Source organism: Caretta caretta, chromosome 1, assembly GCF_965140235.1.
Source record: "Caretta caretta isolate rCarCar2 chromosome 1, rCarCar1.hap1, whole genome shotgun sequence".
Lineage (NCBI taxonomy): Eukaryota > Metazoa > Chordata > Testudines > Cheloniidae > Caretta > Caretta caretta.
In genome coordinates, this window is record NC_134206.1 from 177,039,120 (window position 1) to 177,055,644 (window position 16,525).

At 38.5% G+C, this 16,525-nt stretch overlaps 1 protein-coding gene across 4 annotated transcripts in view; it reads right to left on the reverse strand.

Moving 5' to 3' along the window:
* USP25 (ubiquitin specific peptidase 25) overlaps positions 1-16,525 on the reverse strand; it is a 147,029-nt gene that overhangs the window by 54,358 nt on the left and 76,146 nt on the right. For all 4 annotated transcript variants that reach the window (XM_048868480.2, XM_048868485.2, XM_048868491.2 and 1 more), the window contains exons 6-9: positions 12,303-12,389; positions 5,662-5,799; positions 4,544-4,620; positions 3,229-3,302 (exon numbers count right to left, since the gene is read on the reverse strand). In XM_048868480.2, the coding sequence (XP_048724437.2) occupies positions 3,229-3,302; positions 4,544-4,620; positions 5,662-5,799; positions 12,303-12,389 (376 nt within the window). The remainder of the gene's footprint in view (positions 1-3,228; positions 3,303-4,543; positions 4,621-5,661; positions 5,800-12,302; positions 12,390-16,525) is intronic.

Sequence of the window (16,525 nt, forward strand, 5' to 3'; positions counted from 1 at the left end):
ATTTTCATTTTAGCGAACACCATAGAACCTCCTTCACCATGAGACCCCAAGTCTCCATCCCCATAGCCTGAAGGAACTTTATCTAGAGGTAACCCTCATGAAAACGCATTTCAAAGGGTGACGGGACTATAAAAGTGAGAGGCAAAAATACCCTAAGTATTCTCTCTCTCTATCTCACTATTTCACATGAGAAGACAGAAAAAACAGCCTTTGGATTTTGGGAGGAGTTCCAGCCTGTTGCTGGAAACATTTGGTCAGAATGTCACCTTGAACACTCTAGTTTGTTAAATTTGAGTTACTATAAAGTGTTTTATCTTTATTTCTCTTGTAACCATTTCTGACTTTAATGCCTTATACTTGTACCCACTTAAAATCTCTCTTTGTAGTTAAATAAACTTGTTTTATTCTTTAAAATCAAAGCTAATCCAGTTTTGTGTTTAAACTGAATTGTCTCCAACCAAAGTAGTAAACTGTTGTACAATGACCTCTAATAGGGGCAATGGACCTCTAATAACTGGAGACGGCTGGATAGCGGAGAACACATTTGGTAGGGGTAGGGGGGAGAGGTATCTGGAATTGGGAGTGTGTGGGGGGTCACCATGCAAATGGTAACCAAGGCTGGTGGAAGACAGTGTGTGACAGAAGTCACTGGCAGGCTGCAGCTATACACATTCTCAGAGTGTGACCTGCATGCTCTTTGGCTGTTTGTAAGGGGCCCAAGTTTGGGAGTAATAGCAGCAAAGCACTATGAGGCACCCAAGGTTGCAGGGCAGGTGGTGATAACCCCTCACTGTCTGTATTGCATCCTAGAATGTGATAGTGCAAATTTTATAAGCACTCTCCCCACTCTATTACCTAAGTCATAAATGAAAATGCTGAACAGTATCAGACCCAGGACTGACCCCCTGCGGGACTCCACTAGATACAACCTCTCTGTTTGACAGCAAGCCATTGATAACTACTCTTTGAATATGGCCTTTCAACCAGTTGTGCACCCAACTTGTGTAATTTCATCTAAAACACGTTTCCCTAGTTTGCTTACGAGAATGTCATGCGAGACTGGGTCAAAAGCCTTACTAAAAATCAAGGTATCACATCTACTGCTTTCCTCCTATCCACTAGAGGCCAGTAACCCTGTCAGAGAAAGAAATTAGGTTGGTTTGGCATGATTTGTTCTTGACAAATACACGCTGGCTATTCCTTATAACCCTCTTATTCTCTTCGTGCTTAGAAACGGATTGTTTAATAATTTGTTCCAGTATCTTTCCAGGTATCGAAGTTAGGCTGACTGGTGCATAATTTATCAAGTCTTCTTTAAAAAGGGGAACAAAGATAGGTACTACATTTGCAAGTTCCAGATTATATACTGGTATTGAACAAATCAATCGGATGCATGAAAATAAGTTACTTTGGAGGAAAAATGATCTGGATAGAATATTAAAGTGAAAGACTATTTTGCTCCTCAACCACTAAAATCTACTACATATTTTAGTTCCTACATGTATGTTACTTTAACAACTAGTTTTACTTATTATTGATGTAGCACTCCCGATGTGCATAGCATTTACAGGTGAAATGTCAGAGCCCGAACCAGGAAACTAATTCAATAGTTCTTACTTACCTGTATAGTCCCAGAGTCAATGGGACTACTAATGGGATGAAGAACTATTGGTATAAATGTTCTGTAGAATTAGGCAATAAGAAGAGGACAAGCTAAGACTTCTGCCCTGAGAATGCTACAGCAATTTATACAAATCTGTAAAGACATCTTGCTATGGAGACAGGGAGAGTAATAATGGGTAACACCAAAAAGAAAGAAAAGAATTTTATTTTACATGTATTTATTTAGGCATACTTTATGTCAGTCATTACAAGAGTCATGATTTATGACCCATTGCTTTACTTCTGCTCCTTTGGTTTTGTAACCTTGCCATGTTCCGATGTAGAAAACATGAATGAGAGTGCGTGAGTGCAGATATGAGTTGGAATGTTAGCTCAAAGTAATGAGTTTGTAGGATAGATTTGAAAAAAGAATGAAGCAGGAGGGAGGATGTTCCAGGTAGACACACAACCGGGAAGTCTCTTTAAATTTGGTTGAAATGTTTTTCAGAGTGATTTCTGTAAAAGTGGAACATCATAATCTTCAAAGTATTAGAAATTTTAAACTGCTACATGTTCCATAGAGAGAACAGCTCACTTGCAAACACATGCAGGAACAGGATTTTCTGTAGCCTAGTAGGAAGTATTTGCCAGTTCTCAGGAGCGTTTACACTCAACTCTACCTAAATTGTGCTGCACCTGAACACACACACACCCACACACCTTGACTGGAAATTATCTGAAGTCTTCCTAATATTAGTTTAAAAAAACCCCAAAACCAAAACAAAAAACCCCACTATCCATATCCTTGCTTTGTCTATGAAAAAACTGGTCACAGTTGTGGTCAAATTTTTCCCATGCATGTGCAGAACAAATTTTGTTATGTGCACCAATATGGAGGTGATGTGTGGTGGGGGTGGGGCCGAGGGGTTCGGAGTGTGGGAGGTAGCTCAGGGCTGGGGCAGAGGGTTGGGCTGTGGGCTCTGTCTGCGGGTGTGGGCTCAGGGGTGGGATGTGGGGTTCATGGTGCAGGAGGGGGCTCAGGGCTGGAGCAGAGGGTTGGGATGCAGGGGGGTGAGGGCTCCAGCTGAAGATGTGGGCTCTGGGGTGGGAACAGGTATGAGGGGTTTGGAGTGCAGGCTGCCCTGAGGCCGAAGCAGGGAGAGAGGACTTCCCCCAGCCCTCTCTCCCCGTAGCAGCCTGGGGAGAGATGCCGCTCCCCGGCAGCTCCAAGACTGGGGCAGAGGTGCCTCTCTCTGGCCGCAGCAGCTCCGGGGCCAGGCAAGAGAGTGTCTTTCCCCACCTCTGCCTGGTTGCGGCAGCTCCAGGGCTGAGGTGGAGGAGAGGCGCCTCCCCCCGCCACGGCAGATCTGGGCCTGGGGGAAAAGGCGCCTCTCCCCACCACAGCTCTGAGTGCTTGCACAGCCCTTGATAGGCTGTTGCGGGGCCATGCAGCTGCGCGGCTTAAAGGGAACTTATGCTATGGTACATATTTTAAAGATGTATTCTGTGGAGTAAGGCATCATTTAGAAATTGCGTGCAATTATACAGTTCATTTGTTTAACTAGATGTATATTTAAAAAATTTTAACTGACATCTTTTCTAGTTCAACTACAATAAAATGCATACCTTCAAGCACACCCACTGCTAGAAATCGTCCATAAAACAACTCTACCATTGGGTTCTTTGGCTTCTCTCCATCCCTAAAAAAATGAAATATGCAACTGTAAGACCAAAACCAACAAAGCCACATAAACCAACAGTTACAAAATGTAAGAAGCATTTGCATTTATTATGTAAATCTATATAGTGGCATAATTCATTTTTAATTATTGTAAATGTCAAGTTTTGTACTTTCATCTGCTCATGGTAATCTAAGGATTTATATATTCACAATGGTGAAGTGTATTCACAAAGTAAGTATATTTTATTCTGGGAAGTTCCATGCATATCCAAACTCAGAATTGAAGTCATTGTAAACTTGTAAACATACATAACCATGTACGAGTGAGTTCCCTCCACCCTCCTAAAAATTTAATTGTTCAAAAGAAAAAGAATGTACAGTGACACAGTGAATAGTTAGCTTTTGTGAGAAGAAATCGGAAGAAGTTTTGAAAGTATTTAAACTACTGTATTTAAAAACAAATTTTCTTTGAAGACAAAACCCAATTGATTGGCCATGATGCATTTTAGTTCCTTAATATTTTTCTATTTTCATACCAAGTTCCCTACATTTCCTAAGATGAAAAAGATAAGATAGCAAAATAAATAAAACTTACTGAGAGTACCTAGAAAGAAACATATCTGCATTTAGAAAAATCAGCTTTTAACTGAAGTACAATAAGATGTCCCAGCAACAAAATGAATATGTTTTCAGGAAGGGGGAAGGGATTAATACTAACCAGAAAACAAATATACCCTAAAGTTAAGGTCAGATCCAGCTGTCATTGAGTTCAACGGAAGTCTTACAATCAGGAATTGGACTGGGCCATTACAGTAGTTAAAACAAGAAAATTCTCATCGACATTCAGTGTCCACTAATTCTTTTTATCAGTCCTAAAAATTTACAATCAACAAAATAGCCAATTTGCATCTATGCCTGAAAGATAAAAAATGTCCAGTGCAAAAATGAACAATGCCTTTGAACATGAGTAGATAAAAAGTGATAAAAATTCCTGAGCCATAACCACCTTACAACTTACACCACTGCTACCACTAGTAGAGCTGGACTTATTATATATTATAAGCCCTATTTCTTCCAGTGTAGGCAGGACCCAAGTTATCTCCTTTTTTAAAATTTCATTTTCATAATATGGGTCATTGGTTGATGGAAAGGACAGAGGAGTCAGTTGTCTTTTAAAAAACAGTTTAAATGTTCTTTAGGATAGGAAATTAGATGAAGATTTATATGAATATACATTTTTGCATATCAAAAACCCCTTACCTCTCCTCTTCAGCTTTAATTTGGAAGGCATCTTCTAACCAATCTAATAGTTTATGCGTGAATTCACTCACATCTTGCTGTTAAGAAAATAAACAATGATTAATACATATTTATGTGTATTCTTTAACACTATTAAGTGCAGCACAGTGGCTTCCACACTGACAAGAACTCCAAAATCCAAGTGTTTCAAGGCCATGCTACAATGGTTTTCCAATCTTGGCTCTCAGAATGTGTTCCTCAGCAGTCAGTACTATCCAGACATCCCTAATACTTAGGCAGATCTCAGAGATCTCATGCACCCCCCGTGCTCCAATACATCTCTAAGTCCTTTGGTATGTGACATGTGGCGATTGATGCTATCCACATGGAACGCTGAACTCAGTGTACCGTAAGCAAATGATTTAGCCACCAAGTCCATGTGGATAAAATGACAGATTTAAGTAGAAACAAACTACTTGGAAACAGTAAAATGTAACAGCTATGATTTAGAACAAAATGAAGTACCAAAACTCTCCAAATGAATCAATATCTAGCCCATTCCTCCCATCTGGGGATCCAAGATTAATAATTGAGATGTGCTGTAGAGCCCTGCAGCGGGACCAGGATCCTACAGGTCCCGCAGGACCCACTGCCATAATAGCGGAAGCGGGTATTGTGGAATGGGACGAAAGTGGGATTAAAAATAGTCCAGTTCAGGGCTCTAATGCGCTCCCCATGAGTAAGGCTCTGGATCTTACACATGAGGCTGGAACTCAAGAGCATGGTTCTGGTAAAAATCTTTGTAAAGTAATATATATCACTGCTTTGAAGTTGTTTTTTTTGTTTGAGTGTGGCAGGGGAGGGTTAATTTAAAAGCATGGATTATGTCAGGCACACTCTGCCACAAACTTCCTTCCATTTGGAAAATGGATTTAGACCTTGTGTCTGAAAGCAGCACTCCAATGAGATCATAGAACATTGCACGTGGACAACAATTAAGTGAATAAAGGAGAATTAGAAATCTTATGGTCACCAACTATGAACATAGTATATTTTGCTTTTTATTTAGGTTAAATATTTACTACTGTTCAGAGATCATAGGGAGATCCAATTTTAAATATAATTATAATAAATATTACCTGCTGAGAATCATTTGATTTGAATGCATCTTTAAGAATTTCAACTGCTCTAGATGGATCAACATATTTTCTCTTTGAACCAACGAGAAGTGCAAAGAGATACCTCAATTCACGCATGAAAGGCAAATTCCTATGTTCCTGTATTTAAAAAAGAATAAAAACAAACATTCAACAATTTTCCATGAAGTACTTTATCAATCTTGTAACTATAAAGATAGTGTGTAAACTGGGAGCATATTACACACGTACTAATATTCAGTCTGCTGCCATATTGGATGCAAACTTACTCATGCATTGCTCATGCTGTGCCACATGGCTTTTGTTTGACTCGTGCTGTTACGTGGAATGTGGATTCCCCCTCCACCCAAAAAAAGCACTCCAGCAAAAAATGCAGTCAAACTTGAGTAGTGAAATTTAGCTTCTAAGCCCTGGTCTACACTATGAATTTATGTCGGTATGACTATGTCACTAGAGGTGCGGAAAATTCATACCCCTGAGTGACGCAGTTACGCTGACCAAACTCCTGGTATACACAGTGCTATTTCAACAGGAGGGCTACTCTTATGGACATAGCTACGGCCTCTCAAAGTTGGCGAAGCTCTCACATCAGCCTAGGTAGCGTCTTCACTAAGCCCTACAATGGTGCAGCTGTGCCACTGCAACACCATAGGTGTAGACAAGCCCTTAGAAACTAGACTTTAATGGCTATTTAGCCTTCAGACATCAGGCATAGCTGAACAGCGTAAGTGGTGGAAGCGTGGGGTTGTGTTTAATACTATAAATAGGCTTACAGAATTTGATTTTTTTTTTTTTTGTAACTGACAGATATCAATTTTATGTTGACGAATTTTTTTAACCAATTTACATTTTTTAACAGTTGCAGGAAATTATAGTATCATTATACAATTATTTAATGACAGTAGATGTTCAGATTTAATTGTTAAACCTTTATACACTTAAAACACAAACTGTCAACACTGTGTCAAAATATAGAAAATAAATATCCTTAAATCAACAAAGCATACCTATTTTTGCTATTCATTCGCTAGTCCATTTGTAACAAGCCTAATTCAAAAGTCTAACTTGCTGGATTTTTATTCTAATTAAAGTTTTCAAGCAGCATTTTTCTTGTTTTGCCCATCTGTAAATTTCTGTTATCAAGGATGAAAATTTTTTTCATCAGTTTGTGTGTGTATGATAAAATCAATGTTTACTGACAATTACCAATAAAAATGTAATCCTTCCATGACTAACTATAAGGTTCAAGATGATATTCTCAATTTACAGTTAACACCAGGGAAAAAATTATCCTATCTAATGATCTTTCAGCTCAATAGCATTTCATTTTATAAAGTGAACTTCTACATGAGATCAACTGTAATCCATGTTTGCTTGAATATTAACTATTCCTGTACTAACTACCATTTGCTAACTATACCATTTATTTTACACTGTGATTAAAAAGTATGTTGGCTAACTGAGGATGGGGTGTGATGATAATATAATTGCCTAGAAATATTTAGTGTGTAGGCACACTAAGGAGGGGGAGGAAGAGTGGGTCCAAGAAGAGACAAACAAGAGTAATGAGATTAAATCTAAGAAAAAGAACTTAAAATCTTCCAGCAGTGAGATTTATCAGTTTAAATGATCAGTCTGTAAAAGCCTCCCAAAGAAAGTAGCAGAAACCCCATCACTAGACATATTTAGAACTAAACTACAAAAAGCCTAGGAAACAAAGCTGGAACAATCTTATATCAGTTCTACTCAGATTTTTTGTCCATCTGCTTCTGATGAACTCACTGTTTCAGCAAACTCCCTGGAATATGTGTGCTTTAGGTGGGCCATAAATTTGCAAAGATAGTGTGCATTATTACTGCTTCCCTTGATGGAATTAGGTGTAAGATCCCCTACATAATGACCTGCTCTATCTCCTCCAATCCTATTAAAAATACCTGTATGGTAATATGTAGTTCTCTTTCTAATTTCAGGAGAGAAACAAAAATAATAAGGGGAGCCTAGAAATATTTCTAGCCTGCAAAATCAAAATCAAGTGAATTGAAATGTAAAGGTTTAATTTAAGCCAGGTTACAGGTACTACTGTACAACACTAGCCACACCTCTCTGGCTTCTGAAAGGGTAGAAGATACTGCTCATGAATGATGCTCGTTAATTAGGAAGGACAAAGACTACTTATTTCAAAGATAAATTAAATGTACCAACACCCTAACATGGTATAGATGTCAAGCCTGCTTGTCAAACTGGTATTGATCGCTCTGTAACAAACAACTGCAGTCTAAACAAACAAAGAACGGACTTGTTTAGGCAGTTCTGTGGAATGCTACCTGGTATGTTTAAGAGCAATGTGTATAAAAATTGTGTCTCACAAATTTTAAAGTAGGAATAATGATTATGAATATATTCTGCATGCATGTTAAATACCTTTCATATTCATATAGGCCTCCAAGTAGATTTACCTGCTCTTCCAGCCTACTTCACAGAAAGTCAAAAAGAGCAATATTCATAGAACCTTCATTTAATTTAATACACACTTCTTTCCAATGTTAATAAAAATAATGTTTTTTAAACTTTTAAAACTGGCTTTTTAAATTTAAATCAGATTTTTATTTAGGTGTTCCTAGCAATTTAGTTTTCTTCCATTTTAGAGTCTTAAATTGTTCAGGTGGACAGAATTTCACACAGTGGTATTCTTCTACCAGGAAGTTTCAATTTTAATGTTCATCTTTTCATAGTTTGTATTTTAGACGAGAATGCATGTAGTATCTTCCAGGAAAGCATTGGGTAGGAGGAAGGTGGCGCGGTTTTAAAATTCTGACAACATTCTGAAGAGTTTTAGGCCTAACTGAAATGCTCATCTCATTCCTACTTCTGACTTGTTAGGGGTACTCATGCAGACAGCAGTCCTTTGTCATACAATCACAGAGACTCCAACTCTGCAGAGACTTAGACACATGTTTAACTTTAGCCAAAGGGAATAGCCCCACTGGCTTTCAGAGGAACTCTCAGTGTATAAGCCTGTGCAGAATGGGGGACAAACTGTAAACTCTGAGACAGAAACAATCTTTTCATAATGTTTATGAACACAGTGACCAGAATTTCTAGGCACTACCATGACACCAAAAATTAGCAATACCTGACCAATCACAGTCTAGAATCTCCTTGCAAATACTGTACAGTTCCTAACACTATAAATACAGGTCCACAACAAATTTTTGCATTACAACAAGGGAGAACAGTGAATGTCTATAAGACAACGCTCATTTAGCACAGTGTAAACTAAATTTTGAAGAGTTTGTGTCTACAACCGAAACAGAATTGTGTTTAGCAGAAAAACTATTCAGAAAGAATTTATAGAAAAATAATTTATACATTTTTCTTTGTCTATAGCAATTTGTAAAATTCAAATACACCTCTACCCCAATATAACGCTGTTCTCAGGAGCCAAAAAATCTTACCGTGTTATAGATGAAACCACGTTATATCGAACTTGCTTTGATCCACCAGAGCGCGCAGCCCCGCCCCCCCGGAGCGCTGCTTTACAGCGTTATATCCAAATTTGTGTTGTATCAGGTCGCGTTATATTGGGGTAGAGGTGTAATTTAACCTGCCAGTAGTTATGCTGAAATAAATTAGTTTTAAAAAAACAACTGTATTTATAATGTAGTGCATTATAAATTTGATTAAAATTGAACTACCACAAATTTTCAAGTTATGCTAAAGCTTTTACAATAGATTAAATCTACTATTTAAATTATTCCAGTATGCTTCTATCGATGTGCACTTGAAAATGACTATTTTATGTAAATGTGACCCATCAATACCACTACCTTCTTTGTTTTAGTTTCAAATTCAAATATGTGGTCACAAAAATATGGATTTAACATTACTATGTCTTCTCCCTCATAATCCGTAATACTATGCCCTACTCTACAGGCCAAAATATGGTACCATGTGGTTACAGTAGCTTATGTTGTCTCCCAAAGTTACACCAGCAGCGAAAAGCTATAATGCATATCTCCTTGACTATGAGCAAGTGGCCTGGAGCCAACCCACTTAGTGTGATTCTATCAGATTTGTTTGCTGAACTGAGTGATATCAGTTAAATACCGGGATGGGAACAGTGTTGAAGAAATAGTTCGTGGCTGCAGGAAATGGTACTGCCTATGGTGCAAACTTTCCTTCAGATAGTACAGCTCTTTCACCAGTGAGAAAAGTTGAAAACAAAGTTTAAGTAACTTATCCAAGCATACCCACCCACAGAGAAGTCAAAAGCAAAGCCAAAATTAAACTGAGGAGTTCCTGGCATCCAACCCCACTCTCAGTTCATCAGAGCATGAAGAGACATAAAACAAAGACTTTGAAACTTTGTAGTCAATAAGGTCTTGTCTGCACTAGGGGAAAAAATGGTGCATTCTTAACTCGTGCTAGCTAACACATGGTAGCTAACACAAGATACAATCCTAACAAAGACAAACAGTTCACCTCAATTGCTAGCCAATGTTAAACTATACCGTGCCTCATTTCACTAAGATTTTATCTGGTCTCAGGCCATGTGTACTTACTAGCTTAGACTGGCACAGCTGTACCGATACAGCTGTGCTGCTGTAAAAGTGCTCATGTAGCTGCGTTATGCTGATGGGAGAGAGCTCTCCCGTCGACATAATAAAACCAACTCAACGATCAGCGGAAGCTACGTCGACAGGAGAGTGTCTCCTGCTGACATAGCACTGTACACACAAGTGCTTATGCAGACAAAACTTATGTCACTCAGGAGTGTATTTCTTCACACCCTTGAATGACAAAAATTTTGCTGACATAAGAGCTAGTGTAGACATAGCTTAGGTTACCAGGTTAGCTAACATGACTTAAGAAAACACCTTTTTCCTAGTGAAGATGCATCCTAAAAGCAAGGGTCTTTGCTCTGATATCTGTCCAAGTGTTAACCAGTAATTTTCTTGAATTCTCCCTGCAGTTTCAATTGGATATGATCCCTTCGCATCAAATAATTGCATTGCTATGAGAACAAAAAGCATTTCAGCACAGAGGTGGCCACTTTCCAGTGGTAGATAAAGAGATGCATGTACATCAATTTACTTTATTCATTCCCCTCAGGGTGGAAGGTGGTCTACAAAACATAAGTTACCATTAAACATAGAAGGGCAATATAGACCCTTACTAAGGATTCTTGCTCTCACCAACCCAATCTGAATCTCCAGTATACCAGCTGCCAAGATGCCTACACTCAAGCCCATACGTTTGGCTGACATTGTGCTATTCCATGCATCATTAGTCTGACAAAGTCTGACATGGTCAGAGTGTCTACAAGATAGTATGTTTGGAAATGGAATCTGTATAATACTGCAAGTGCTAACCGCTGTGTAGGAGATTCTTCTCCAATGGCAACAATTGAAGCTCATTTACTTGATGCCACCTAATATATTTTAAGTGCTAGAAAAGCAAGACAAGGAACTCAAGAGTATGTGTAGTTGCCAGTAAGACAGGTAATGTAACTGATGTTGAGATGCTAGACAGAGATCAGTGGATAAATGTGCAAAGAAAAATATTTTAGGACAGCTATTTGGCTGTGGAAAGCTATGTTGCGATCAGACCTCTTTCAATCAATGGAATACATTGTCCCCTTACCCCGCCTTAATAAGTTCCTACTGCAGCCTACATGGTACCAGTTGCGCACCGTCTTGTGGTCTTACTCAAATGACTCAGAGATGCCGTGACTTATAGTTGACCAACCTCTGAAAATCAGGCCATGAACATCTCCAGGCTTTGCTTGCTCCTGTCTCACATCGCTGTAGAATCTGAGCATCCCAAGTACCTATGAATTTATGCTCTCAAACACACCCAGGAGCAAGGAAGTTATTATCCCTATTTTGTCATACTGTGGACTGAGTCACAGAAGATTAAGTAATTCACTCAAGGTCACACAGGAAGTCTGAGGCAAAGCTAGGAATTCAATCCTAAGTCCCATTCTAGAGCCACAGGCACAAAACCAGCCTGCCTCCCAAGTCTGTTGAGAGAGGATGAATCAGTAAATAGTACAGTACTTAATTTCAAAAGGAGGATCTGTGGATAATTAAGATCTGTGAAAATCAGGCCCAATATTAAACAGTGAGTGTAGCCAGGTCTAGGCTACAAACTGTTGCTGGCATAGCTATATTAGTTAAGGGGTGTGATGAGACGCGATCTGTGATCTACACAGTTGTGTTGGCAAAAGCCCCTCGTGTAGATGCAGTTATACAGGCAAAACTGTGCTTTGGCCAGTCTAGCTTATTTTGCACGGGGTGGTGGAATTAACTTGCAACAACAAAAGTGAAATTTTGCTGCTATCAGCTGCATCCATACTGGAAATGTTTTGCTAGTATAGTATGCCTGTATAACTATGCTATTGAAGCCTTCCAAGCGTAGTAAATCCAGATCTCCTAACTCCCAGCCCTACATTCTACCATGAATTTACAATGCCTCCAATCTCCCCTTCCTACAAAAAGCACAAAGTAAATATATTTAGTGCCTTTGAAATTACTAACAACTAGCAGTCACACACAGTATGAAACTGAAGTTACTACAGAAATGCCATGTTAGTCACTGGAAATATAGGTTTCTAATTTTACCTTTTGGTTTCGGGGCAAATCTTGAGCGCTTGCAGGTGGACTGTAGTTCAAAACTAGTCTTCGAAACTCCAGCAGGTTAAATAATGACTGAAATATTAAAAAAGAAATATTCAAATGCTTTTGCAGGGGAAAACAAAATCTTTCAAATGTGCCTCAGCAAAATAAATTCATTGTTAGATACATGCCATTCTGAAGTTCTTCTTACACACGTTATTTAGATTGAAAACTTCGCTTGCCATATTTACAGTAGAGAGAAAAATGTGTATTGACAAATGGCATAGTGTAAAAAAAGGTCATTTGTATATGATTTCTTTTATATATATTCTGGAGTCTTTAAAAATAAGAGTCATTTGTATGTGATTTCTAAGATTTATATAAATCTTAGAAATCACATACAAATGATTTATTTATATATATATATTTTTTATTTTATTTATATAAAATATAATGAAAACTTAAGATGGCAGTAAAATAAAATTTCCTTTTTATAATTCATATTTAAGATGGCATTATTTTCAAAACAAGAAATGGAAAACTGAAGTTCTAAAGAAACTCCTACTTTCTTTACCAAAGACACTACGCTTACAAACTAACAGAAATTATTCCATGAAGATAGGGGTTCAGCTCTTACAATATTTAACATAAATGTAAGATATTCATATGTCCCCCATCACCACAGTACCTGTACACCTCAATCTTTCATGTACGTATCCACACAACGCCCCTGTGAGGTAGGAAAGTATTAGTATCCACAATTTACAAATGGGGATTTCAGGCACAGAGTGACGGAAGGTATGTCTACCTGCGGGGGTTGGAGGGGGGAGGAGGGGAAGAGACTGGCAGCACGTTTCAGAGTGGAAACATCTACACTGCTATTTTTAACCGCCCAGTATTAGCCCTACGAGCCCGAATCAGTTGACCCAAGCGCTAAGACTTTTTTTCCCCCTTCAGTGTACACATACTCTCAGTGGCTTGTCCAACATCACACACAAAAAAGTCTGTGGTGGAGCTGGGAATTTAATTGAGGTCTCCCAAATCCAGTGAGCTGCTATAACAGAGCTAAAGCTCCCTAAAGACCACCTAGGGCAAGATTCTGCTACTCTAACTCACAGTCCTATTCATTTCAATAGGACTGCTTGTGGAATAAGGTACTACTAACTGTAAGTACGAGTAGCAGAATCTGGACCCTGGTAAGTTAAAGTTGATCTGCAAGAAGGGGGCAATGGTGGGGAGTTCTTGTACCATTTGTTTCTTCATGATCTACAAAGAATCCCCTAAATGTTGGATTTTTCTGCTGGTGTTTTACTGAATTACTTTAGAAAGTCATATTGTCTACCCAACAAGCATCTGAGATCTTGCAACTGGTTCTACATGGGGTAGGCAACCTAAAACTGTATGGACCACTGAGAATTAGCAGGATTATATTACATCACAGAGCAAGGAAGTGAAACCTGATTGTGATGGCACTTTATTCTTATTCGGATAATTTAAAACTGAGGTTTTTTTTACCTTAAACAGTTGGGAGAAAAGATCATTTTGGTCAAGTTCCAACATCCTCTCTTCAATAAAGGGTTAAAAGAGCTATTTCTAAGATTAAAATCCTTTTTACACCCTTAAATCCTCCAACAGAGGACATTCCTAGCATTTCTAAGGTTAACAAACAATAAAAAGCCGTTCAGAATCTCTTTATACAAGAGCCAAAAAAGTAACCCATTTTTTCCCTGGCAGTCACCTTTAAGTATCTCCTTTTCTTCCCACTCAAACAAGGATGATTAAATCCATCAGGTATATTGTCTATACCCTTCAAAGCTAGGAAGTTGAAATATTAATTTATTCTTCTTTCTAGCAACTCAAGAGGAATGATGCAAAGCTACATTTCAGATGATGTAATGCATTTTGTTGATGGGCTTTTCATCAAATAAGTTACAACACTATTATATGTACAAAATAAATCAGTTGACAGATAACATTCAAAGACTGGCCTTTTCCCATGACTAATTCAAGTGCTATCATGCAGCCAAGCAGCTGAGCTGGCCAAATTCAAGTACGTAAGTACACTTCCTCCCCCCCCCCAGAGAAAGTTATACACAAGCAGATGTTTTGACGTAAAACTGAACCCACCACTTCGCTGGGATTAACAAGCTTCTGGTAAACTAGTGGTTTTGAAGTATCAACTGAGTATTTGACACTTTACTAAGCTAAGCTTCTACTTCTACTCCTAGACGAATATAGAAACATCTGTGTAACAACTTATTTTATGCACTTTGTCCACTATGTTTTTTAGAACAGATTTATTCAGGGTTGTCAGAAATTTTTCATACGAAGTATTTAGGTATCCAAGTCCAAAACATGTTCACAGCTTATTTAACTGCAGCCCATACGTACTCAGGAAGAGTCATTTACTCACCTAGAGCAGTATTTTACTACTTGAATAGTCCTATGACAACCTGTTCAGAGTAAAATATTAATGCCATGTGAGGAAGGATGGTAGAAACTAGGCCTAAAAGCATTACGTACCAAAAGGCAAGTAACGGAGCTCCAAATGTTATGCCATATTGACTGTTGCCTTGAATATTAGAACTAGTAAGGTAAGGAACATCTGTACTGCAGTTACTGAGCCAAATTCTCTGCTGGTGTAAACTGACTTGTAGACTTGTACCAATTTATAGGAGTAAAGAATTTGGCCAAGTCTGCATGCAACTGTCCAGGAGAGTACTTCTGAGCCCAACCATTTTTCTCCAAAAGAAAAAAATACAGGTTTCCCATAAATCTAAATTTCCTCACAAATCTAAATATCAAGCCACCAACACCCGGTAATTGAACATACCTATACCATTCAGTCTTACTTATATCCAAGACCATCAGCAATACACACTGCAAATTCTTATCTGTTTCGCATAAGCAATAAATATCCATATGAGATGAGATCATGCAATCAGGCCATAATAAAATATGGTTCGCTACAAGCTACAAATTGTAAGATATAATAAATATGGTCCTTTTAAAAAACAAACAAAACAAAAACAAAAAACCCACAACTACGTGAGCTCAAGTTGAACAACTGATCTCCTAAAATAGAGCAGAGAATCAATCAGCATCCAAATCTTACTATTAATGGAGGGTTTTCATTGATATCCCAAAAAAAAGAACAATCACTCAAGTTTGATTTGTACCATCCTGTTATGCTTTTGATTACATTTCTCATCTCTCTCGTGGGTCCTGACCACAAAGCAGGAAGGCGCTATTCCTCTTCCATAGGATCAGAGTTATTTAGTGAATATTTCTATTAGTGACAAGCCTAAATCATCCAAATATCCAATCAGAATATTCCCAAACTACTGAGATGTTGGGATTCAGACATGAAATTTGAGGACTTGTCTAAATCCCCAATTTCCCCCCTGGCTTCTTGAATCACTAGATTCCCTTGTGTTCTTCTTTTCGTGAATTTTCTTTGCACTATATTCATTTCAATATGGCATTCAGTACAGTGTGAAGAAAAACAACGACAATACAATTTCCTGGCAACCTGAAAATGCACAGGACGAAGAATGGGCAACCTCAGAATGGAAATGACTGCAGACAAAGTCTTGCACTAGGCCAAGACGACATTTAGAAAAAAAAAATCACTAAAATTACCTCAGTTCTCTTTTCTGGAATGTCAAATCATTAAAAACAAAAACAAACAAAAATCACTTTTTTGTCCCTCATCCAACCAGACAGACAGCGTTTATAATCTTTGAAGTGTGACGTAAAAAGCAAGGTTTTATCATCCCCCCACCCATTCATATGACAGATGTGTGAATTTCCCTTATAGGCCGGTTGCACATTCCCTAGCTGGTACAAACAGAGAGACCCTCCTGGAGACAAAACATAGCTGAGCTCTGGATTCTAGGGTGCACTTTCATGCTTTTCTGATCAGGAGCAACCTGTGCACCACCATCTCTTGCCAAGTGCTTAATGATGGCAGCATGAACACTAGCTAGCTCACACCACGGCCTCCTGGTGATGTGACGCAGCACAAACATGTCAGCTTGGTCACCCCCTAGGACACACCTATACTTATCATGCACTATTGTTTTCATGAAGGAAGGATGTCAAGAAGAGGTTCCAAAGGTCCTCTCCCACACCACTGGACACCAGCATAGGATACGATTCAGTTTTCTCCTGTGAAGTTACATTCTTATTTTATGACACGAGAAGCAGGAACCAAGACGACTACTGTG